This window comes from Notolepis coatsorum (assembly GCF_963971535.1).
Source record: "Notolepis coatsorum genome assembly, chromosome: 1".
Classification (NCBI taxonomy): domain Eukaryota; kingdom Metazoa; phylum Chordata; class Actinopteri; order Aulopiformes; family Paralepididae; genus Notolepis; species Notolepis coatsorum.
Window position 1 is genome coordinate 31,928,921 of NC_140165.1, and position 27,744 is coordinate 31,956,664.

Here is a 27,744-nt window from a genome sequence, read left to right on the forward strand (position 1 = left end):
TCGACTCCTTCAGACATTAAGCACCCCCCACAGCCCAAATGGAATGATTATTTATTATTATAAAAATATATATAAAAATGTTTTTTAAATCCATTCGGGGGGTAGTCGACTAACAGTCGACTATCGACAAATTTTGGCCAATCAAAGTCGATACAAATCCTTAGTCGGGGACAGGCCTACTGACGTTACTGTATAGGGAAAAAATCTAAAAATAAACGAAATCTTTGACAATTTCTGATTCTGAATACTGTATAGGGTAAATAAACTATTTGACAATACTGTATAGGGTAAAAAAAGCCTTTGGGGTTAGGATCAGTTTGCGACAAATTGTGACAAACAAAATTATCTTGAGCAAAAACAAACAAATTTTATAAAACAAATGCTCCCTGCTTCTGAAATATTAATGAAATATCCTAATGCATCCCAGTTCTCTTCATCTATGAAATATTTAGCAGAACACTCCCACTCCCACATAAATGGTAAATGGCTGCTTTTTTATATAGCGCTTTTATCCAAAGCGCTTTACAATTTGTTACTTACATATTACCCATTCACACACCGACGGCGGAGGCAACCATGCAAGGTGCCAACCTGCTCATCGGGAGCAATTAGGGGTTAAGTGTCTTGCTCAAGGACACATCGACACGCTGCCCAGGAGGAGCGGGAATCGAACCGGGAACCTCTGGATTGCCAGACGACTGCTCTACCTCCTGATCCACTGTCGCCCCTTAGCTACATATAGTATCAGATTGCTAGAAGATTGAGCATCTCATACTTTTCAAGACATCATTCCATTAAAGGTAAGCAGTTGAATTATGCCTTGTCTCCACTAGCCAGGGTTTAGCCGTGCTGTGGCCTCTGTCTGGCACACAGTGAGCATCTCCATTGTAAATGGTACATTTACGTTGCGTTTACTGTATATAACCGCTTTCATCCAAAGCGCTTTACTACAACTCGTGCCTCACATTCACCCATTCACTCACACATCCCCCACCCCACAGCGGAGGCGACCATGCAAGGTGCCAACCTGCTTATCTATTTTTCAAGGGTCGATTGGAACTTTCATACTGTCAGGTAGTGCATGTACAAGGTATGAGTTGCTACATTTACAGTTGCCTAGTAACCGGATAAATTTCTAAATTGCAATGGAGAAACAAACTGAACCAAACCTGGCCATGGCTAGCCCCAGCCAAGCTGAACATAACTAATGGAGACAACACTAACCTAACCAGCAGAATGGAGCTACAGAGGGGAGCAGGCCTCCCCGATCTGACCTGATAGAGGAACATTTCCCCTCAGACATAAACAGCACAATATTCCAAAAATATTACAATGTTATTTAGTTTGTTTAGTTTAGTTTAGTTTATTCGGATCCCCATTAGCCATTGCCACAGGCATAGGCTACTATTACTGGGGTCCACACAAATCAATACAATACAATAAAACAATACAATACACCTCAATAACACCTACAAATATTATATAATAAAATATCTAAGTTCACCAATCACCCATCTACTCAATCATTTAGTGAGAAGTGAGGGAGCAGCATATACTGTATGTTTATATAATCAGTTATTCAGCTGTAATATTTAGGTTGAGATTCTGCAGGGTTATTATTGGATACCAGAACCAGCTGGTGTCACCTCTCTGGAGAGTGAGGCAGCCTTTTTTGTGCCACAAATAGCACAATGACGGTGAAGGACTGTAGCACTGAGTGTCCTTTCAGTTGATATAAATGTATCAACGTGTGCTTTCATGGAAAACCAGCGTCATTGCCTGCTACTTTCATTCTGCTCCTTTAAAAAAAAGAAAATATATATATATATATTTAACCCGGCAGGTTGATTTAAGAACAAATTCTTATTTACAATGACGGCCTGGCAAGAGGACAAAAGGACCTTGTAACACCGGATAATGTAATGATACCAGATAATGTAATAACTTTTCAAAATGTAATAACTTTTTCCTTTTAGAATGTCTTTAAAATGTAATAAACCCGGATAATGTAATTCCTTTTCAAAATGTAGGACTTTAAAATGTAATAAAACTGGATAGGTACTGGGGGGCAAGGACAAGGATCTTGTATGAGATACAGGACTTGACCGGGAGCCAGTGGAGGTGGATGAGGGTGGGTGCTGCCAGGGCTTGGTGCCGGTGAGGACCCTGGCAGCTGAGATCTGCGCACGCTGGAGCCAGTCCAGGGGTCTGTCTTGGATTTGATAACGTCAGTGACAGTTCAGTTAGATTATGAAGCTGTGCAAAGCTGCCGGATGCGACTGTGGTCTTGCAAAACGAATCATGGTACTTTTTTCTAAAGGTAATTGATGGATGAAGGCCTGGATTGTGCTTAGACACATACTGTAGAATTTTTACTTAAAAGATTTTTAAATGCACAGCAACAGTTTTGCATGGCATTCCACTTGTTGGAATGTTGACTCCTTTTAGATTTTCTGTATTGCTTATTTTTGGCATTTCGTAGTTGATTGTTGAAAGAAATTGATCTGATTAGTGATCTGATCCAGGTGCACGAGTGTATTCGGATTCAGAATCTCACCGTGTGGTTTAGGGATGGATGGAGCTCGAATCAGCTGCACAGCAGTGTCGTGGGTTTGGGCGGGATATAGCTCTAATCAGCTGCACAGTGGTGTCTTCGTCCAGAGGTTAGGCCAATGTGGAAATGGAGTTTTTCACCCTTGTGGAGGGGATTAAGGATGAGTATTTGATCTAAAGAAATCTGTCTGTCCCTCCTTTCTCTCTTGTTCTGCGTATCTCTTTCTTTATCTCCCATCTCTTCTCTCTCTATGTCTCGCCCCACAACTCCTTTGTGAGTGTTAAAAGGGGCCGACGTCTTGTCTCAGCCACACTGCCAACACAAGCTTGCTGGGTGATTTGTAGCGTCCTGCTTTTCCCCAGCGAGCGGAGCTCCCCTTTCAGCTCCGGAGTGGTTCAGGGCTCTCGTCTCTCTCTCTCTCTGCCGTCGAGCGTGTCGCAGCTATCCGGGGAGAGCACCCGGTGAAGGATGAGATTCAAGGCCTCTGGTGTCGCCACAGGACAAGGACGGGGGGAGTCTATCGTGTGTCACGACCGAGTGGCCTGATCTGAGATCTGCTTACAACTTCCTCTCAGCCACGCAGAGTAGCCCAACACTGATACCTCTGTGACCCCCGGGCGTCAGACACAAGAGCCTTAGAGAGTTGGAACAATGACAATCAAAGGCACTCTTCTCATACAGTTAAATAGCTTTTATTCCACTGGCCAATGCATTGCTGGAAGATTCCAAACACACACAAAGAAAAAAAAAATATATATATATATATATATATATTTTAATAAGTATTTTTATTGCAGAGTACTTTGGATACATTCCATATTGATGCTTATTGATGCATACAAGCAATCTTATTTTTCTTTTTCTTCAAAGACAATTTTTACAGCGGCATATAACAGCAAACATTCTTTCATTTGGTGGATTTATACATAAAAATGAACAGGATAGCTAAATAAGCTAGATTCTTGCTGGAAAATAGGAAAGAGGCCAAAAGACAAACAATAGAAAAAGGCAAAAAGCCAAGACAAAACAGAGAATATACCTTCAGCCATTAATGTTGCAAGAATAACACTGTGAACTTATATACCATCTTTATCCTCCCTCAGACCAAACACACTTGAGTGCATTTTGCGACACGGGCCGTCAGATCTTAGTTGACAAAAATATATATGTACAAAAAATTTATTAGATCAAGGTCGACAGATTCCTATGATCACAAACTCCTAATTATGCTATTTGCTATGAAGTCAAATTAAGTCATTTATCAGAGGTTTGCTCTCTTAAACTGTTCATACTGCTTTTCTTCTTTGTGAGCTGGATTTTACTGTAGTCTACAAGATGTGTGAATTTGGCAATCAAACATTTTCTACAATCATTGGAAGAATGAAAGAAGTCTTGAGTGGACAGACTGTTGAGGAACAGATTAGCTAAGTTATAGGTTCAACTTTAGGTCGAAAATATCAGATTTATGTGATCCGCCATCTTGTACATGGATGTTTTAGCAAGATATATTCACACTAGGGCTGCAACGATTTAAAAAAATCGTCGACGAGGAATTGTTGCGTCGATTAGTCGTAAAAAAAATTATAAATTATTATTATTATTATTATTATTATTATTATTATTATTGTAACTGAGGGGTACAATTCCCTGACTGTATTGATAAGTATGGTATCTTAAACCACTACCGCTTTATGTACTTTAATTACTGGCCATACAGTACACGATATCTAAGTATGATGAACACTTTCCCACATATGAAATCAGGTCCACACAAAGGTAATAGTCAAATATTTAATATATAGCAAAAGGTACATATAATAATTACTTATTACATTTATGATTTGAATTGAATGCTCTTGTAAGGCAAATGAGTACTCGTAGGCAAATCAACACTGAATGTCCAATCTCTGGTTACACAGGAAGCAAGTATACAACCTGGCTCTTAGGGGATCATATCTATGGTCACTTAATGATTATAGCTGGATAATATACTGCAGGGGTCCCGCCGGTTGTAAGCCAGTAGGGGGGGTAGGAGAGCCGTTGGCTGTATCCCGTCTGGTCAACGATTTCTAGGGAGAGTCCAGGTACAGAACACAGTGCCCGTAGAACCTTGATCCGCAGATGAATACACTTGGGCTCTCTTGTAGACGATAGCTGTAGCTGTAGCTGTAGGTCCACAACGGAGAAGAAGCGAGGCGACCTCAGTCTGGTCTGAGCGCCGTCTCACCTTGGCTCCTCTCGGGGTAAATCCAACACTCACCGGTGTTGGCGATTATCCGCTCCACAAATCAAAGCACCAAAGCAAATAGATATTCCATGCCGTATAGGGCTCAGCAGTCGTCGGGGTAGGTAATCCAATGTGCAGGTCCACTCGTCCTCGCCCAGAACTCCTCGGAAGAAAGCACCACGTGTGGTCTGCCCAACCTGGTTAAGACTCTAGATAACGCGAGGAAACGATGGGGGTGCTGCTCACTTTAGAACTCTAACCGTACGATGCACCATACATAATAGACTATTATTACTTAATAGAAATACGGTGCCAAACTCTGGCAATTCAGCTATTAATTCGCATGAGGTATCACTGCTATTCTAAGGCCAAACAGGCCGTACTACACCGCACGCGGTATCGTGGGGTGAGGCTTCACGTCTTGTTACTTAGTTGGGTAGAAGGGTAAAGGACTAAGAGGAATTCTACATTTCTTGCGCCATATTTATATGCACGGTGGACAAGTAGTGCCGCTCTGCTTTCGGTAGCCGTATTCCTGCGCGGAGCTGAGGCTAGTAAGGGCATGTCTCGTCGGTACCTTTGAACTTGAACGCCAGGGGCTTGTCCCTGGCGCCTGGTCCTTTTGTCCAATAAGAGAATGAACTATTATGGGCTGTAGTAGAATAAAGGGATATTCAGTGTATATGTACAAGGAATATACAAGGGATATCAAACGATATACAAATACTATTAAATATATATCCATAAATAAATATATATATTCGGTTTAATCTGATCCTTCACAACAATTATTCTTATTATTATTATTATTCTTATTATTCTTATTATTATTATTATTATTATTATTATTATTATTATTATTATTATTATTATTATTATTATTATTATTATTATTTTTGCACTACCTATCTTTGTGAAAGTGGCTTCTCAGCTCTGGTCCAGCTGAAGACTTCTTAGCTTAACATAACAGACCGACAGTAAGTTTGGGGGAACTACTTTGGGGGATAACTGGGGATGTTGTTTGGTCCTGACAAAGAGTCTCAAAGTCTGGGGTGATGGTAGACAAAGCAACTCTGAGGTCATGCTCAATGTCCACTCTGTTCCTCTGCTCTGTCTTCAGCTGGACCAGAGCTGAGAAGCCACTTTCACAAAGATAGGTAGTGCAAAAAAATATATAAAATTATTAAAATAAAATAGATTTTTCTTTTTTTATAATTTTTTTTCGATTAGTCAACTAATCGAAAAAATAATCGACAGATTAGTCGACTACCAAAATAGTAATTAGTTGCAGCCCTAATTCACACATATCTTCACGCATACACGCTCTTACTAACTACCGCTTAATACCCAAGTATACTTTATTTTTGTACTTGGGTAAACCCCTGCTGGCCTAGGATAGAATCCCTCCAGAACCTTCTCTACCGTGTCTCCTCCACTGTCTCTTTCTCAGCTTTCCAAATGTCTCAACAAAGTAATGAGGGGTGTGGTCTGCCTTCTCTGCTTCAAGGACCATACCAGTCTAATGTTGACTTCTCACCTTTACCTGACTTTACCTGTTCTTAAGTGTATTATGTTGTGTATTTAGATGTCAAACTAACATTCTACTACACGCCCTGCACGTCAAACTAACATTCTACTACACGCCCTGCACATCAAACTAACATTCTACTTCAAGCCCTGCACGTCAAACTAACATTCTACTACAAGCCCTGCACGTCAAACTAACATTCTACTACACGCCCTGCACATCAAACTAACATTCTACTACACGCCCTGCACATCAAACTAACATTCTACTACACGCCCTGCACATCAAACTTTGATTGATTGATTGAATAGTTTATTGGTTTAGAATGGAAAATCACACATATACATTGGATCACTAACATTCTACTACAAGCCCTGCACATCAAACTAACATTCTACTACACGCCCCGCACATCAAACTAACATTCTACTACAAGCTCTGCACTGTCAAACTAACATTCTACTACAAGTGTGAGGATTCGCCTGTTCCCTGGACCTTGTTTTCCCTGTCTACTCTCCTCAACAGCCCCCACCCTTGCGATGATTTACTCTCCTCTACTCTTCACCAGCCCCCACCCTTGGACATCCTTGATCCTCTACCTTCACGCACCTGTTGGGAGTTTGCAATCACCTCGGGAGAGTACATAGGTTGCAGACTCCCCTCCAGTCCTTGTCGGGTCGTTCTGTGTTCTGGACTCTGTATCTGTGTTCATTGTTCATGGAGTTCTGGACGTTACCATTCTGTACGTCACCATAACCTGCCGCGTCTCCGGCGTGAGACGACGTGCCAGCCGTCACCACCTGTCGCCGTTTGCCTGGAGTGGGACACCGTCTTCGCTCTCTAATTCTCTACGGGAGGTTTTCCAGTGTTCCCACTCCAGACGTCAAGGTGGCTCGTCATCGCTCCCGATTCCACGGGAGGAAGGCGTCTCTTCGTGATCCTCGTTCCTGGGGTGAGGCTCGTCGTCGCTCCCTAGTATTCCACGGGAGGACGGCGTGTGCCCATCCCGTTCCCCTTGGACCCAGGCTCGTCGTCGCTCCCTAGTATTCCACGGGAGGACGGCGTGTGCCCATCCCGTTCCCCTTGGACCCAGGCTCGTCGTCGCTCCCTAGTATTCCACGGGAGGATGGCGTGTTCCCATCCCGGTCCCCTGGGACCCCCTTTGTTCTGCGCTGCCCGTCTGCAGCATCCGAAGAGGAGGAGGAGTGTCCCCGTGCCCAGTGGTGCAGTGGCAAATTGACAGTAGGTCAAACGCTCCACGCGCGTGCGCGCGCATGCACAGTTTTTTTTGGCTGCTCTCGTCCTGCAGCTGGATACTATTGCCTCACAGTGCGGCCGTCAGCGCGCGGCCCAGAGAGCGCCGCTGGCTCTGCGGCTCTGCAGCTGCATGCTTCTCCGGGAGTCCGGTTGGATAATGCCATGTAAAAAGCGATTGCGCGTACTTCAGCCTCAGTGACCGAGGTATAACGCCGTTATACCGAGTTATACCAGCACTGCACCACTGCCCGTGCCAGGCCTCCGCCGTCGGGCCCCTGTTCCCGTGCCAGGCCTCCGCCGTCGGGCCCCTGTCCCCGTGCCAGGCCTCCGCCGTCGGAACCCTGTCCTCATCCCTGTAAGCAGCTCTGGCCCTCGCCCTGTCCAAGGCCTTACCCTGTTCTCTGTCCCTGTCTCCAGCCCGCCTCTCCGGGCCTCTGTCCCTGTCCCCTTCTCCAGTGCTCCTGGTCCTGGCCCTGACACTTAGCCCTGGTCCTTAGCCCTGGCCCTTAGCCTTAGTCCCTTAGCCTGTTCGCCTCTTAAAGGCACAGTGCCGCATTTTCCATATTTCCTTGACTCTAGTGTTTTTGTGTTTTCCCTTAAAGGGACTGTGCCGCTTTTTGTTCTATAATAAATATTTGCCCTGTTTTGGCTTACTCTCATACCTGTCTTGTGTTGTGCGATTGGGGTCGGTTACAAACCATAACAACAAGCCCTGCACATCAAACTAACATTCTACTACACGCCATGCACATCAAACTAACATTCTACTACACGCCCTGCACGTCAAACTAACATTCTACTACAAGCCCTGCACGTCAAACTAACATTCTACTACAAGCCCTGCACGTCAAACTAACATTCTACTACAAGCCCTGCACGTCAAACTAACATTCTACTACACGCCCTGCACGTCAAACTAACATTCTACTACAAGCCCTGCACGTCAAACTAACATTCTACTACACGCCCTGCACGTCAAACTAACATTCTACTACAAGCCCTGCACGTCAAACTAACATTCTACTACAAGCCCTGCACGTCAAACTAACATTCTACTACAAGCCCTGCACGTCAAACTAACATTCTACTACAAGCCCTGCACGTCAAACTAACATTCTACTACACGCCCTGCACGTCAAACTAACATTCTACTACAAGCCCTGTACGTCAAACTAACATTCTACTACAGGCCCTGCACATCAAACTAACATTCTACTACAAGCCCTGCACGTCAAACTAACATTCTACTACACGCCCTGCACATCAAACTAACATTCTACTACAAGCCCTGCACGTCACATTGTGACATTGAGTTGGGTGTCTGATAGAGTATATGTCTCACCTGTTCAGCAGATCAGACCCTCACCTTTAGTACATATTTTATGTACCTTTTTATTCTTATATATTTTTAATATATACTTATATATATTCTCATATATATTACCCTGCCTGTACCTCCCCTCCCCCCTCCCCCATGCTGCTATGACGCCTGCATTTCTTTCCAACATCAATGGCCGTGTGAAAGGCAGTCTGAGATCTAAGAAAAAAAGCTGCAAGAAAACGGTAAATGTCTGGCATCAATGGTTGCCAAATACTTACTGTCAAATTACAGTAAATCAAATACATTTACAGATTACAACCTTTATTTCATGGTTAATATTTTGATAAAAGGTAATTTACTGTATTTTTTATGAAATGTACACTTAAAGTAGAAAAACAAAAGTAATCTGTAAAATAATACAGTGAATTTCCCATGAAAAAACATTTATTTTTTACAGTGTACCAAAACATACACCTATGTCCATGTTAAAGACAGGGACCATCTCTGGTGATGAAGAGAAGTCACAATGACACTGGTAATGAAAAAAGCTTGTGATAAATATAGATAAGAATAAAAATATATAGTATGACAAGGTAGACGGCTGCTCTGCTCTGGCTTCACAACAGAACCTGTGGTTTCCATTATGCTCTGCTCAGATCAATACTAATCAGGTAGGCACATACACACATACATACACACATATACAGACACACACTCAATACTAATCAGGTCGGCACATACGCACACACACACGCACACTCACACACATTCAATACTAACCAGGTGGTGAGAGATCCTGTCCTCTCCCAAACCCCCCCCCCCCCCCCCCCCCTACTAAGCAGTCTCCTCCCATCACTGTCTACAGTCGAAACCCTGCTGTTAGCTGGAAATGCTGCAGTATGGTGCAATGAGGCCAATCTTTAACACTGTCAGTGCTGAGTGATTAGATTCCATGGGACTTTATGTATACAGAGTGAGTCTATGTCTATGGGACTTTATGTACAGTATACAGAGTGAGTACAGTAGGTCTATCTTTACGATGAATTGAAAATGGGGGACCCTGATGTAAACAAGACGAAAGTCTTTCTGGTCTGCATCCCCTTAACAATTGTATGTATTGAGCTGTACTGTACTGTACCCATTCTGCAATCTGTTAATAAAGTTTTCATTCATTCATTCATTCATCATTCATTCATAGACGTAGGTCTATACAGAGTGAGTAGGTCTATGGGACCCGCAAAATGTGGAATCCACATTATAAACGGACAAATCTAGTGATCTATGCATAAAAGCGATTACTTTTTTTTAGTTTTTTCTCAACCAATCTCAATAGTTACAATTAGATTGTATGAACTAAGCGGGTGAAATATTTGCAGCTCAAGTATTTAAAGGTCAATGGGCCTCATTCTTGAATGCAGGTATGAAAAAGTTATGAAATCACCTTGTTTGGAAATACTAGTCATGTCATCTGGACGCTGTGAGTTGCCAGTGCATTGTATGGTCTGTTCCTGTTCAATGCGAGGACCATTATGGCAAATGAGTACGCAGGGAACACACGGAAAACTTAACATAGAAAATCTGATAAGAAAAACAATCACTCAAGGAGGGAATTAAAAGTCGTGTGAAATGTAGTTCCTAGCGATTAAAGTTCCAGGTAGTTTTGGCACAAACATGGCTTAATATGTGTATCTATCTGTATAGGGGTGTGACGATTCACTCTGCTCACAATTCAATAGGATATACAATATTGTTCACGATTCAAATTGCGAAATGTAATTTCTTACTTTTATTTATTTATATATATATTTATTTATATATATATATATATATATATATATATATATATATATATATATATATATATATATATATATTGTTGTGGAATATTTTAAATGGGTCAAGACAGTGAATTATAGAAATTCAGATGAGTCAAATTGTATATAAAATAATAGAATAGTTTATTTCTGTTTCTGTGGCCACAGAAAAAGTGTCCTCAGTTTACAATCAGACAAGTATATGCTGTACAGAGAATAATGTAATTAATATTACAATATATATACACATCTTTTATGTTTAAAAACTTATATAAAACATCAATGTGTAAAAACGTATATAAACTAAATGATATATAATGTATATAAATGTGTACAAATGTATATATAATGTATATAAATGTGTACAAATGTATAAAAATGCTAATAAATGTACAAAAACACAATGTGTTTTTTATAAAAAAAAAATACGATCCATATCGTCACTTTATCACAATATTTGATCCCGTCTTCCGCATATAACCTAAGAACTTCTGAGCGAACATACACTACATGCATACATACATTCACACACCAAGGGCCTTGGCTCCTAGTTCCCCTGCTTGGGGCTTTGTCTGATCAAGGTCAGGGTGGATGAAGAGGCATATGAGAACATCTGGAGCTAGCACACCACAGAGTCGGCCACATGCTCTCTCTCCTCTCTCTCTCTCTCTCTCTCTCTCTCTCTCTCTGTCTCTGTCTCTGTCTCTGTCTCTGTCTCTGTCTCTGTCTCTGTCTCTGTCTCTGTTTCTCTGTCTCTCTGTCTCTCTGTCTCTATCTCTCTCTGTCTCTATCTCTTGCTCTCCGTCTCTCTATGGCTGTCTCTCTCACTCTCCCTCTGTCTGTCTCTCTCTATCTCTCTGTCTCTTTCTCTCTGTCTCTGTATATCTCTCTTTGTCTCTCTCTCTCTCTCTCTCTCTCTCTCTCTCTCTCTCTCTCTCTCTCTCTCTCTCTCTCTCTCTCTCTCTCTCTCTCTATCTATATGATTATTTCTCTGCATACTGTTATCTCCCCCTCTCCCTCCCTGCATGTGTGTCTTTCTATCTCTCTCCCTTCCTACCTGTGTGTGTGTCTCTTTCTCTCGCTATCTATGATTCTTTCTCTGCATACTGTTATCTCCCCCTCTCCCTCCCTTCATGTGTGTCTCTCTCTATCTCTCTCCCTCCCTACCTGTGTGTGTGTGTCTCTTTCTCTCGCTATCTGTTTCTCTCTCTGCATACTGTTATCTTCCCCTCTCCCTCCCTTCATGTGTGCCTTTCTCTATCTATCTCCCTCCCTACCTGTGTGTGTCTCTCTTTCTCTGTCTGTCTGTGTTGTTGTACTTGTTAAAGCCTGTCCTGTCCCGTAGGAGAGTAATACTGTATATTTAGCTAGCTGCTGCCTGGGCTGGTAGACAGGTCAGTATCACACATCTGTCTTGCTTCATTGTTTTCCTGCAACTCCCATGTCCATGGATTTAAGGGAGGTTTTCGCGGAGCAGCTGGGAGGGAGTTATCATGGTAATATGAACAGTGTTATCATAAATGTATTGCTTGGCTTATTTGAGATGTATACATGTAGACTAGTAGACTTCACCAGAGAGGTCAGAGTGCAGGGTCAGACATTTGTGGACAATGAAAGCAACGGACATGTTGGCTGCTGCAGGAATCAAACCGGCGACCTTCCGATCATGCGATTGTCTCTCGCCCCCAAATCTCATTCTGTCAACGTTGGAAATGTTTGACATCAATCCACCTCTTTTGTGCTCTTGGTCTTGATGGTGGCATTGTTGATTATGTAAAAAAAAAAACACGACCATTTCTAAATGTAACCTATTCAATATGCATTGTCTACAGAGCGTTCATATTCATAGGAGTCCGTTTCATGTTCTCTGTGAAGATGGTGTGAAGTCTCGCTCCATTCTCTCCGCTGACTTTGCATGCAATCGTGTTGCCTCTTAACCCTTTCACTACCACACTACCAAAACATTAACCCTTTCACTGTGACAATACAGAAGGTTAACCCTTTCACTAACACAGTGAAATGGTTAACCTTCTGTAGTGTGGCAGTGGAACGGTTAATGTTTTGCTGCAGTGTCCCAGTGTCTTAATTAAACCGACCATTAGAACAGAACACGTTCCACAGTCTTTCAGTTCAGTTGGACGCTCCTCAAAACACCCTTCCGCCTCCTCTGTGGTTTACGAAACAGACGTGTGTCCTGGAGCTGCGAACGCCCCAGAGACATAAACTGGCGAGCCGCGCTCCATTTGTTCAGATAAACGGTACGCCATTACTCACGGCTCGGCAACGATGGGAGCTAATCAAGGCTCCTGGCCGCGCGCTTCAAGGGCCCCTGTTCAGAGCCAGACTCATGAGCCTCCAAGGCTTCAAGGGCCCCTGTTCAGAGCCAGACTCATGAGCCTCCAAGGCTTCAAGGGCCCCTGTTCAGAGCCAGACTCATGAGCCTCCAAGGCTTCAAGGGCCCCTGTTCAGAGCCAGACTCATGAGCCTCCAAGGCTTCAAGGGCCCCTGTTCAGAGCCAGACTCATGAGCCTCCAAGGCTTCTTCTTGGACCTCTCTCTTGGCTTTTGGTCATTGAGAGCAGGGAGAGTAGATCACCAGAGTAGATCACCAGAGTAGATCACCAGAGAGAGCAGGGAGAGTAGATCACCAGAGAGAGCAGGGAGAGTAGATCACCAGAGAGAGCAGGGAGAGTAGATCACCAGAGAGAGCAGGGAGAGTAGATCACCAGAGTAGATCACCAGAGAGAGCAGGGAGAGTAGATCACCAGAGAGAGCAGGGAGAGTAGATCACCAGAGAGAGCAGGGAGAGTAGATCACCAGAGAGAGCAGGGAGAGTAGATCACCAGAGAGAGCAGGGAGAGTAGATCACCAGAGAGAGCAGGGAGAGTAGATCACCAGAGAAAGCAGCGAGAGTAGATCACCAGAGTAGATCACCAGAGAGAGCAGGGAGAGTAGATCACCAGAGAGAGCAGGGAGAGTAGATCACCAGAGAGCTTCTTTCTGACAACCAGGCATTGTGATAAGTAGAGCAGAGAGATGCAGTCTTTGTTTTTCTTAATTTGGGATGTTCCTCTTGGATTGTATCCCTGAGACCGTAGAGACTGGGCTGTTGGATTAAGGGGGATCTCTATGACAACCAGGCATTGTGTTCATTCAAGCAGAGAGGGAGTGAGAGGGAGTGCAAGGCTACATGTTTGTCAGCCCTGAGGGCCTTAGATACGGAGGACTTGTGTAGATGGGAGCCAGCGTGAGGCATCTGATATTAGTTATCCCCTCTCTGATATTAGTTATCCCCTTTCTGATATTAGTTATCCCCTCTCTGATATTAGTTATCCCCTTTCTGATATTAGTTATCCCCTCTCTGATATTAGTTATCCCCTTTCTGATATTAGTTATCCCCTTTCTGATACTAGCCAGCCCCCTCTCTGATACTAGCCAGCCCCCTTTCTGATATTAGTTATCCCTTTTCTGATACTAGCCAGCCCCCTCTCTGATACTAGCCAGCCCCCTCTCTGATAGCCAGCCCCCTCTCTGATATTAACCAGCCCCCTCTCTGATACTAGCCAGCCGCCTCTGATATTAGCCAGCCCCCTCTCTGATATTAGTTATCCCCTTTCTGATATTAGCCAGCCCCCTCTCTGATATTAGCCAGCCCCCTCTCTGATATTAGTTATCCCCTTTCTGATACTAGCCAGCCCCCTCTCTGATACTAGCCAGCCCCCTCTCTGATACTAGCCAGCCCCCTCTCTGATACTAACCAGCCCCCTCTCTGATATTAACCAGCCCCCTCTCTGATACTAGCCAGCCTCCTCTGATATTAGCCAGCCCCCTCTGATATTAGTTATCCCCTTTCTGATATTAGCCAGCCCCCTCTGATATTAGCCAGCCCCCTCTGTGATATTAGTTTTTTTTTTTGATCCACTTTTTCTCCCATTTTTCTATATTTTTCTCCCATCCCAATTTCGTATCATCCAATTCAACCCTCCCCTGTCACGAACGCTGTTTCTTGCCTCCCACAAGCCGGCTGCAATGTGGACTAAGTCATACATAGCACAAGTCCCCTCCGGTACTTGAGGTAACAGCAGTCGCATCTTTTCACCTGCGCAGCTCGATCTCTCAGTGTCGAGGAGTAACGCGTGGGAGGCTCACGCTGCCCCCGACACTTCCTGATTCTACTGCGCAGGCGCACCAACCGACTTGTAGGAGTCGCTTGTTCACAACGTTCGATCCCCACCCTTCAGTTTTCCCTCCCCGTAATACGGCCAATGTGTATTACTGCGGACGACCAGCCAAACTGAAAAACAATGTGGAGAGCTGGATTCGAACACGCGAATCCTAGCGTCTCCACACTGGTGGCGAGTGCCTTAGACCACTACACCACCTAGCCGCCCTCTCTGTGATATTAGTTATCCCCTTTCTGATATTAGCCAGCCCCCGCTCTGATATTAGCCAGCCCCCTCTCTAATATTAGCCAACCCCCTCTCTGATATTAGCCAGCCCCCTCTCTTATATTAGCCAGCCCCCTCTCTGATATTAGCCAGCCCCCTCTCTGATATTAGCCCATCCCCTCTCTGATATTAGCCAGCCCCTCTCTTATATTAGCCCATCCCCTCTCTAATATTAGCCGACCCCCTCTCTGATATTAGCCAGCCCCCTCTCTGATATATTATTAGCCAGCCCCCTCTCTAATATTAGCCAGCCCCCTCTCTATTAGCCAGGCAACACCTGTGAGAACACACCTCATCACCTAGTATCAACACCTGTGAGAACACACCCCATCACCTAGTATCAACACCTGTGAGAACACACCCTGTCACCCATCAACACTATGACTACAGTAGGTACACCCTGGATCACCTTTCTCCATCTTTCTGTGCCGCGTCGTGCATTTTTGTGTCAGTGTATCCCGTCTCCTCCCCTCCAAGCACGGCACGAGCACATTCTGGCAAGTAGACTTAAGTAAAAAGGAAGACAGAAAAAGAATGACTAGACCTGTCGGCCGCCCTCTCAGTGGTCCAGTTGTTGATGTCGTGAGACAGTGAGAGGAGAGGGTTTTCCATCAGCCAGCAGGTCTGCTTAATGGACTAGCCACACACACACACACACTCTCTATCTCTCTTTCTCTCAGATATCTCACTCTTCTGCAAAGTGCAGCTAAAGTTAGTGGTGGAAAGTGCCACTTGTCACTGAGTGAGAATTACCATAGTTAGAGTGGGGGAAGTCCTATAGTTAGAAGTACTATAGTTAGAGTGCTATAGGGAGAAGTGCTATAATTAGAAGTGCTATAGTTAGAGTGCTATAGGGAGAAGTGCTATAGGGGGATGTGCTATAGTTAGAAGTACTATAGTTAGAGTGCTATAGGGAGAAGTGCTATAATTAGAAGTACTATAGTTGGAGTGCTATAGTTAGAAGTACTATAGTTAGAGTGCTATAGGGAGAAGTGCTATAGTTAGAAGTACTATAGTTAGAGTGCTATAGGGACTCGGGAGAAGTGCTATAGTTGGAGTGCTATAGGGAGAAGTGCTATAGTTAGAAGTGCTATAGTTAGAAGTACTATAGTTAGAGTGCTATAGTTAGAGTGCTATAGTTAGAAGTACTATAGTTAGAGTGCTATAGTTATAAGTGCTATAGTTAGAGTGCTATAGTTAGAAGTGCTATAGTTAGAAGTGCTATAGTTAGAAGTACTATAGTTAGAGTGCTATAGTTAGAAGTACTATAGTTAGAAGTGCTATAGTTAGAAGTACTATAGTTAGAGTGCTATAGGGAGAAGTGCTATAGTTGGAGTGCTATAGTTGGAGTGCTATAGGGAGAAGTGCTATAGTTAGAAGTGCTATAGTTAGAAGTACTATAGTTAGAGTGCTATAGTTAGAAGTACTATAGTTAGAGTGCTATAGTTAGAAGTGCTATAGTTAGAAGTACTATAGTTAGAGTGCTATAGTTAGAAGTGCTATAGTTAGAAGTACTATAGTTAGAGTGCTATAGTTAGAAGTGCTATAGTTAGAAGTACTATAGTTAGAGTGCTATAGGGGGAAGTGCTATAGTTAGAAGTACCATAGTTAGAGTGCTATAGGGAGAAGTGCAGGTGCTATAGGGAGAAGTGCGAGTGCTATAGGGAGAGTGCTATAGGGAGAAGTGAGAAGAAGGGGTTTGTCTAACCTGCCATTATGTGCTCGTCTCTGTGTGAAGATTTCATTGTGTGTTGACTGGCTGCCATGATTCGTATAACCAAGATGTAGCGCGCTGGGAGAGAGTGGGATGAGAATGAGACTTGGTAGGAGTGGATAGAAGAGCGAAAGATGGCGAGAGGGGAAACGAGACACAAGGAGAGCGAGAAAGACATCATTGGAGAGAGAGAAGTAGGAAGGAGAGTAGAACATGAGCTAGATGTACTCGAGCCAGTTTCTGTTTCAGTTTTGTCTAACATGAGATTACCTCACAGAATTAGCCTGACAACAGAGAGAGACATGGCGATAGAGGGTATCAGCTAGAGCCATATGAAATCCGCGTTCACGGAATCAGGGACGGAATCGCGGAATTGAGCAATAAAAATGGAATCAACTGTAAAAAAAATGTTTTAAAGATTATAATTTTTTTTATTATTATAATTTTTTTTATAAATGTTGTGGGACTTGTACAGCACTTTGTTCGACTTTGTCAGTGCTGTAAAGTGTAAACCTTTTTAAATCTTAGACAAACAAAACACTTTGCTTTCATGAAATATTGTAAGCCGTCATTTGAGGCTTTATAAAAGCAGCACAATGAACACAAATCTGTCAGTGCCGAGTCCGACCTCATCTTAAATAACAAACAGCATTGCTTGTTGTAGTTAACAAAGAGAGGCAGAGTTGATTTTGCAACAAAACAAAAAAAAAATATATATATATAATTTCTTTTTTTAATAATCGAATTTCTTTTTCATATTCGAATCCCATGCCCATCGAACGAAGCTTTGAAGTATTTAAGACAGCCCTATTAAATGGACTGTTATATCTTATTAAATTGTGGACATTTATTCATTCCCAATTATTAGACTCTATTTCTGATGGTAAAATGCGCGTACAAAGCAAAATACAGAATTCTGAAATATTAAAATGGAAAAAACAGAATTTGGAAAAAAATTTAATGGAATTTGGAAAGAAATTAAGCGGATTTCATATGGCTCTAGTATCAGCCATTGTTCAGCCAGTACGAGCTGATGGTGAGCTGATGGCAAGCCGAAAACGGTCGCAAGTGTTGTTACACTTTAGAAAGCTAGATGCAGACAACGCTTGCTGCAATATTATATATATATATATTAACAAATTGTTCTAAATAAATAATAATGATAATAAATTATTTGAAGTTTGGACACATCTTTTACAACTGAGGTAGGTAGATTACATTTTTAGAGACTAAAGTACAGAAAAAAGGTACCGATTCAAATGTGGACGGTACCCAACCCTAATGGTGAGCTCCGTGCTTTAAGTAGATGTGAAGGTGTTAGGTAACAACACTGGATTATCTCATGTGATGTTGTCTCCGTCTGTGGGCTGCTTTGTGGTTTCTGCGGCTCTGTAGTGAACATACACAAGGCTTGAGCGCTCATGCTTCCTGTGCTGTGATGTCATGATGATGACATCATGACGACCGTGTTCCTCACCGTGAAGAGAAATACCTACTATAGGAGCGCCTACCGTCAGCCAATCATCCATGGAGGCGCTTCTGCATAACTGTGACGCCATCCGTGTTGTTTTAGATTTAAAAACGTTCACCGCCTCGCGCGCAACCCTCAGCGGCGGCTGACACGCCCCATCTTAATGTCGGTAATGACATTGTTTTGTCCGTGTGCAACCTGATGTGACCATTCCCACAAGAACCATGAACCAGGCTCTGTCTCCGCGTGCCCTGTTTTAGCCTAGGAGTTGGCTCAATATCTCCTACCAGTACCAGCTCATCTAAAATTCATACTTGAGAACGCAAAGTTATAAAAAGCGTAGATATTGGAGAAGAAGAAATCTTGGAAGGGGAAGTGAACTAGTCCCGTGGTCGGAGTTCTGGCTGGGTTCCATGTGAACTGAAAGCAAATGCGGTTGTGAAACCAAAAGGTTTTTATCCACTTGACAACATGTAGGCAAAAAGGTTTCCTATTTCTAACACAAAACCATCATCCTCCAGCACTTTGGATTCTGCAATCACATGGCAATTTTCTTGGAAAATGTGGAGCTGGAGCTGTTTCACAGGTAATGTGGCGGTTTCAAAATACTGGAAGATGATGATTTTGTCAAAACGTGGAGCATCTGGAGTCCTTGACCGTCAAAACTCTGGTGACATGCTGAAATAGCCGAGACATACTGTATACTTTCACAGTTGAGAGACAGGATGAGAGACATGACTGAGACTGAAGATAGGTGAGGACTGATTCCAGAGGAGATTGGATCCAGCAACCTGTGGCCTCACACTAGTTTTGGAATGATAACCACTTCCCTGTGCAAACGGAGCACATGCTCTGAATGGCTCTGATGATATCAGGTGTGATACCTCTGTTCTCAACCTCTTAACAAATTTCACTTTTAGTGCTAACGTAATAGAGTAACATAGGTCTGAACTTGAGTTGTAAAAAAACTTGTTACTCAAGTTTTTCTGTAGTAGTTTGTAGTCCAGAGGTAGTATTTCCCCAGAAGGTGGTATGGCTTACAAATCCAGACGGAGCCATAGCCTGAAGCCTTATGTAGTACATATCCATATTTCATAAATCCATTCAGAAATGAGTGATTAGGAGTGATTTTAGTAAACTGTGTACAAAGAAAAACTCAGTTTTCTCATAGACTTCAATTAATTCGGCTGTTTTGCTCTTCCTGTTTTCGTGTTTCTTTGTGTTTTTATTTTTAAATTGTATTTAGATCCCCATGTGGGTTATCATTGGAAAGCCACACTCATTGGTTACAACGATCCACAATCATTTTCGAGATCGGATCTAGATTGACGGAACTACTGCAGCCTGAGTTGGGAGTGGTATTTTGCGAAATACCGTGTACTTTGCACAAGCCTCAAATACCGGCATGTAACTCGAGAGCCGCTGAACGGATTTTGTCAGATTTTGTCGCTATTGACAGGCAACAAATAAGCCTTCAATTCGATATATATATTGTATTACAAAACATGCACACCGAGCCACTAGGGGTCGCCAAAGTGCTGGTTGTAAAAAATCCAAAAAACTTCCCATATGAGGGACGTTGCAGTTTAAGAGGATTTATTAACCTTTCAGAAACCAAACCATAACATCCTTCTATCTAGCTTGTTAGGCGGCCAGAGGAGCTCCATGGCAGGGCAGTGCTCACACTGACACTTTGGGCTTTGGACGGATGCAGTAGATGGTGAGAGAGGCTGGGCCTTTACAATTACATAGACTGACAGGCTGCCGTCAATTCTTTGACGGAGGCTCCAAACAGAGCGTCCTCGGAGCAGAGGCCAAAGGGGGGGTCTCTTCCTTTGCTCATCCAGCTTGGATTGGGACAGCCAAATGTTTCTCTGCATTAAAGTAGAGATAGCCATTGCGTTAGCCGCACCTGTGTAAGATGAAGTATGATGCCAGCGGATTGAGTGAAGAACTCCATTTCCTCTGGGGTGAATTGTTCTCTTCCCATCGCCACCGTTGACAGATGGGCAGAGAGAGACACATTGTTTACCGCAGCGGCGTTCTGAGCCGCAGAGGGGAAAAGCTTCGTCTGCCAAGTCAAATAATTGAAAAATATAATAATTGGTTTCTTGTCTGGGTGCCAGATGGAATCGGGGGGCCGAGAAGAGAAACCAGAGTTTTGTCCAAATGTGGGACGCCCTCTTTCTGCCGCTTCACCAGAGACCCTCTACCTGTGTATATTGATGGTAGGAGGAGGCCGTAGCCTTTATGCCACGTCTACCAGCCTGGGCTAGATACAGAACCACGGAGGAGGAGGAGGAGGAGGAGGAGGAGGAGGAATGGGGGCACAGGAGGGAAGCCTCCATATCCGGAAGCATCGGGGAGCAGTTGGTTTTTGCAGACCCACTAGACTCAGGGAGTGAGTCTTATGGCACTCCCCCCAGCTCTTGGAGCACTCTCATGGGGGAGCCCTGACGAGGGCTGTTGAAATATGGGAGCCGCCTTGCGGTTCCCTCTACAACCAACATCACAGCCCTTGGGGATGGCGAAACGAGACCGGCAATGAGTTGAGAAGAGTCTTCTTATTATGGAGTGAGGAGGTTAGTGTTGGCCGATCTGAGGGTGCGTGTGGGAGTGTGCTGCTGAAGGAGTGATGCAGGTAGGAGTGAGTCATGTCGTGGAGTGCTTTGTAAGTGATGAGCACACGTTTGAAATGGCTACGTTGTTCAACCGGGAGCAAGTGGCACGTTTTTGGAGGACAACTGGTGATGTAGAACAGGAATGTGTTTGCATGAGGATTACCATGAGAAACATTAGCATGTGAGACATTAACTGAATTATATTTGAGCTGGAACCAAACTAGTTTGCATTGCACATTCTATTCTATATTCTATTCTAAATAGCTTAATGTTCACTAATGATGAATTTATCTTTATATTTAGGTAGTAGGTAGGTATATATAAAAAAAAAATAAAAAAAAACTACGTAATGAGTGAAGTCATTGGCAAAACGTCTGATGTCCTCTCTACTAAATTCAAACCATGTATTCTCTACTGTATCAAGCTAGACGTCTGATGTCCTCTCTACTAACTTCAAACCATGTATTCTCTACTCTTATCAAGTTAGCTATGAGATTCATGCAGACAGTGCTGCTGAGTGCTAAGTCTGTAAGTTGTAAACAATAACTGAGTATTATGACTGAGTTATATGTAAACAATGGAGTCTGAACGCACTCTGCTGGACAAACCGTGAGTGTTTAATATCCGCACCAACAATATCCGCCAACATATCGGCTGATATCGATATGTCTGTGATAGGCCAATATTGGCTGATTTAAATGGGCTCGTCGGGCTCTACTGTAAAATTGCGATACACTGATACAGTTACTGAAATATGTCTAACATGCCAGATATCAAAGCAAATGTTACATAGCAGCATGCTATATATCTGTAATGGAACACAAATGTATTATATCCCAGTGTAATGAAAATGACTTTTCACTAAAAGTTATAGATGGTATCGGTTCAGCCAACACTGAAAGGTCAGGACTTGGTATCGGCAGTGAAAACAGTGGTATCAGGCCTCCCCTATCTGTAACATCTTACTTCACTAATAAACAAGGTGGGTGGCTACTGAGTTTAGGTGGGGTTCCTCTCTCTCTACATTCCTGGATACGAGGAGGACAATCGGGTGAAAGGAGGCTGCTGGGTGCTCGATACGGTCCACAGATGAGTGGGTTAGGTGACAGGCGAGGTGATACAGCTCCATAGCTCTGCTACGCTATGCTTCCTCCGCTGTGTGTTTGATTATAGGCCAGGCTATATTTAGCTGCTCCTTGGCAGCGCCTTGCTCTGCTTGATTAAAAAGCTGGGAGCTGATCTACCATGGTGGTGTTGGTACTCACTCACTCACTCACTCACTCACTCACTCACTCACTCACTCACTCACTCACTCACATACTCACTCACTCTTGGGTCCAGGCCTGTTTGTTGGGCTACATCATGGTCTGCCACTAGCTAATTGTTGGTTTACCATCAACCATCTCTCTCTCCCGACACAGTATACACATAAGACAGTACGAGAGTGAGATATGACCAGTGATTGATAGAATATGAGTGTATAGGGCGGTTAGGTGGCGTAGCGGTGATTGCGTTCGTCACCAACCCCGGAGCTGTGAGCTGGATTCGCCTGTTCGAATCCAGCTCACAGCTCCGGGGTTGTCACCAGCTTGGCTGGCCGTTCACACTAATACAATTGGCAGTATTAGAGGGTGGGAGAAGCTGGCGGGGTGGGTCCGGGTCGTTGTAAACAGCGACTCCTACAGTTCGGTCGGGGCGCCTGCTAAGCGCGGATGGGACCTGAGTGGGATAGTGTGATCCTTCCACACGTTACTCCCTCTCGGAGAATATCCGCGCTGCCAGGTGAAAAGAAGCGGTTGATTGGCTGGACGTGTGTCAGAGGAAGCACGTGATAGCCTCCACTCTCCCAGATGATCTGACTGTGGGGGGTAAGTGTGCAGCGACCAGGAAGGGGATTGGGAATTGGCATAACGACTAACATTGGGATGGGAAAAAAAAAAAAAAATTAGACAATATGAAGCCTAGCCTACTGTCCACCCTCTCCCCTCACTCATTCACCCCACATCCCCTCTCTTTCACTCACTCACCCCACATCCTCTCTCCTTGTACGCACTCACTCACCCCACATCCCCCCTCTTTCACTCATTCACCCCACATCCCCCCCTCTTTCACTCATTCACCCCACATCCCCTCTTTCACTCACTCACCCCACATCCTCTCTCCTTGTACGCACTCACTCACCCCACATCCCCTCTCTTTCACTCATTCACCCCACATCCCCTCTCTTTCACTCACCCCACATCCCCTCTCTCCTCACTCACCCCACATCCTCTCTCCCCTCACTCACTCACTCACTCACTCACCCCACATCCCCTCTCTTTCACTCACTCACCCCACATCCCCTCTCTTTCACTCACTCACTCACTCACTCACCCCACATCCCCTCTCTTTCACTCACTCACTCACTCACTCACCCCACATCCCCTCTCTTTCACTCACTCACCCCACATCCCCTCTCACTCACTCACCTCACATCCCCTCTCTCCTCACTCACCCACATCCCCTCTCTTTCACTCATTCACCCCACATCCCCTCTCACTCACTCACCCCACATCCCCTCTCTTTCACTCACTCACCCCACATCCCCTCTCACTCACTCACCCCACATCCCCTCTCTCCTCACTCACCCACATCCTCTCTCTTTCACTCACTCACCCCACATCCCCTCTCTTTCACTCACTCACCCCACATCCCCTCTCCTCACTCACCCCACATCCCCTCTCTTTCACTCACTCACCCCACATCCCCTCTCCTCACTCACCCCACATCCCCTCTCTTTCACTCACTCACCCCACATCCCCTCTCTTCACTCACCCCACATCCCCTCTCTTTCACTCACTCACCCCACATCCCCTCTCTTTCACTCACTCACCCCACACCCCCTCTCTCTCATCTCAGAAGCTATGTTCCTCCCATTTAATCTTGACGTTATACAACCACCTGCCAATTTGAATTATTCATCAGTGAGCCATGAAGGTCATTGGCAATGACGTAGATTGTTTGTGAACACGGCGCGTCATAAGGGTGATTATGGCAAACATGCAGCTTGCATGCAGACTGAATTCTGATCCCATTCCAGTCCTGTGGTGTTCCTAGAATTTCGATTGGTGTTTTTTTACCTAGAAATCCCCCCTCTTAACTGTAGCTAGCTACTGACGCACATAAACACACACACACAGAGTCACAATCTGACTACACAATCATTTGCACAATGCGACTAACCTTAACCTAAAATACAGATGGAACTTATTTCTTTGTTTTATTTTTTGTGATCATATTAAAGATATAGCGATTGTTTGACTTTGCGACTCGGCCAACAGCTGAGACTGAAGACTTTCCTCTGCAGTCTTTGGAAACAGGAGTGAAAGAAAGGTCAGGTCTTTCTGACTGGCCAAGGCAGTTTGGGGGGATAAGTCTATCGCTGAACATGCTCCTCATCCTGGCTCGCTCCTCATAGAGGGGGTGGGAGGGGTTTCCCAGTATAGCGTCCAGCTTTTTCCTCCTCCTCCTCTTCTCAGCCACCACCTCTAGTTTGACCAGTTCGACTCCCACCCTTCCTCAGCAGCGTGTTCAATTTGTTAGGGTCTCTTGAGTTACTCCTCCCAGCATACAACAGTGAAGAAGAGGACACTGACAACCACAGACTGGTAAAACGTCTGCAGGGTCTCCTCAGGAAGAACAGTCTGCTCTGTCCCTTCCTGTGGGCCTCTGTGTTGTTCGACCAGTCCAGTCTACTGTACTCCCAGGAACCTGTAGGTCTCCACCCTCTCCATCCCCCCTTGTATGGTGATTGGAGTGGGGGCCCTCCTCTTGGGGGCCCTCCATCATGATTCAGTGAAATATTCAAAAGTGTTCCTGCATTCAAAATACCCCCCCCCCCCCCCTGGTTGTCCCAGACCCCACCTTGAGAACCACTGAATTCCTGACTCTCTCTCTCTCTCTCTCTCTCTCTCTCTCTCTCTCTCTCTCTCTCTCTCTCTCTCACTCTCACCCCCTCCCCTTCCCTCCCTAGACCTTCTCGGTGGGGCTCAGGAAAAGTGTGAGTTGCCCCCCTTGGAAGGATTCCCTCACTGTGAGGGCAAGATCACGGTGAGTAACACACACACACACACACACACACACACACACACACACACCGAACGCACAATTGGAGGGGGGCTCCCCACCCTCCAGAACATTTACAACAAGCGGTGCAGGGGCAAGGCTAAGAGAATCATTAAAGACTCCAGTCACCCGAACAACTGCCTCTTTGAACTGCTGCGGTCAGGCAAGCGATACCGGAGTCTCAAGGCGAGCACAGAAAGACTCAGAAGAAGCTTCTATCCCCAGGCCATCAGGCTGCTAAACGAACAATGAACACTACACAACAACAACCATCAAACGCACATAGCACACACATCCACACGCACACACTCACTTTTTTTTTTTTTTTTTTGGTCTTTTTCCCCCTCCATTTTCCTCCGATTTTCTCCCATCCCAATGTTAGTCGTATGCCAATTCCCAGTCCCTTCCTGGTCGCTGCGCACTTTACCCCCCACAGTCAGATCATCTGGGAGAGTGGAGGCTACCACGTGCTTCCTCCGACACACGTCCAGCCAATCACCGCTTCTTTTCACCTGGCAGCGCGGATTCTCATTGAGAGGGCGTAGCGTGTGGGAGGACCACACTATCCCCCTCACGTCCAATCCGCGCTTAGCAGGCGCCCCGACCGAACTGTAGGAGTCGCTGTTTACAACGACCCGGACCCACCCCGCCAGCTTCTCCCACCCTCTGATACAGCCAATTGTATCAGTGCAGACGGCCAGCCAAGCTGGTGACAACCCCGGAGCTGAACGCAATCTCCGCTCGGCCACCTAACCGCCTCGCACACACTCACTTTAAACAAACACACTGTAGCACCCACTCCACACACCTTATAGCACACACTCACTTTAAACAAACACACTGTAGCACCCACTCCCCACACTTTATATTTATTGATGAAGGATTGCACTACAACTCGTACACCTTACTGTAAATTGTACCTAAATTGTACCTCATCCCATTTCTGCTTTGCACTATATAGTATTGTACATTAGTACACTGCATAGTATTGTATATTATATGGTAACTCAGTTACGTCTATTCTGCATCGAACATTGTACATATGTCTATACTGAACACTGTGACCTCATTTTCTACTTCTAATTTACATGCTATACTATGTTATTTGATACTATCTTGTCTAGCACAGTCTCTGGAGCGTAACAGTAAGAAGCATTTTGTATGAAAGTATTCTGTACTTCTGTATGACAACTATTAAAGAAACTTGAAACTTGAACACACAGTCTGTCACTGATAACACAGGTGTAACCACATACAGTATCTGTGGTATCTGTAGTTACGCCTGTTTACCCACATATGACCAGTCAAAATGCCTGCTGTGAAAATAATCGGGAACCGTGAGAAGAGAAGCAGTGAGTAGGAAATGCAAGTCTTTCCCTTAACACTTTGATTACCAGCCATGCGGTGCGCCTTACCCCCGTTAAATGCCACCACCCACTTCAATGATAGCGTTGTGAACGCATAATCTCTGTCTTAAATTATGGCTATGTGGCTAATCTGCCCGTCGTTTATCAATGACTTGTTTGCAGTCAACATTGTCGAAACGGATTGTTTTTTAATCGCTTCATTTCCGTTTTATAGCATTTTGAAAAGCCCTCGTTTTCAAGGAAAATATAAAGATTCCGTGATAATCGGCATTTACTGGAATATTCTGGCATACACAAAAACGTTGTAATCTTTCGGCCTATTTATTAATCGTTTTCAAATAAACGCTAGATTATCGATAGTATATGTGTACTTATGCACGCTATAGAAGCGGGCTGAAATATCGATTATCTCATTTCCTGATCGCACACACACACACACACACGCATAGGGCAAACGCTGATATCTCTGTGGAAATAGCTCTGATTATCCTAAAACTGGTAAAATAAATTCCTTACCTCAGATCAGATGTTATCCAAAAAGATTATTCCAATTCCTGATCGCCATTCCAAATATCCATCGCGTTTATTGATTCAGCGTTCGGTACTGTAAATACATAATCCACGCGTTTTCCGGGCCGGCGATCACAATGGATTCTTCAGTTGGCTTGACGGAAAAGTAAAATGAGGAAACTGGCCCGCCCCCCCATCAGTCTAAACTAAAGGGGTGCAGTTACACAGGGAGAGACGATACAATGATATATAAAATATCATATTATATTATATACCCATTCAATATGCACATGACAGAAAATATTATATGCCATATAATATGTTCTGTCATGTGCATATTGAATGGGTATTACTAATACTATTAATACTAATACTAGCCGAGAGTAGGTACAATTTTGGCTGGTAGCTCTCGGCTAGGTGGTAAATTAAAAAGTAGATCTTGGTTCAAAAAAGGTTGGGCACCCCTGGTCTAGACCCTGAAAATAAGACGACGCCCCTTTTTCAGGGGGGGTTTCTAGGTTAATGGTAAATGGACTGCATTTATATTGCTCTTTTATCCAAAGTGCTTTACAACTTACAGTAATGAACATTCACCCATTCACTCACACACCGACGGCGGAGGCAACCATGCAAGGTACCAACCTGCTCATCGGGAGAAGTTAGGGGATAAGTGTCAGAATCGAACCGGGAACCTTCAGATTACCAGACGGACGCTCACCCGAACAGAGTCGAGACAGTGAGCTGTAGGGATTCAGATTAGTCGAGTTGTAAAAATATAGGTTTATTTTCCGTGATCACAGAAAAAGTCC

General features: G+C 44.3%; 1 protein-coding gene across 1 annotated transcript in view; it reads left to right on the forward strand.

Moving 5' to 3' along the window:
- mgat5 (alpha-1,6-mannosylglycoprotein 6-beta-N-acetylglucosaminyltransferase) overlaps positions 1 to 27,744 on the forward strand; it is a 179,464-nt gene that overhangs the window by 86,534 nt on the left and 65,186 nt on the right. Inside the window, exon 4 of the mRNA XM_084315112.1 lies at positions 24,967 to 25,043. Coding sequence (XP_084171238.1) covers positions 24,967 to 25,043 — 77 coding nt within the window. The remainder of the gene's footprint in view (positions 1 to 24,966; positions 25,044 to 27,744) is intronic.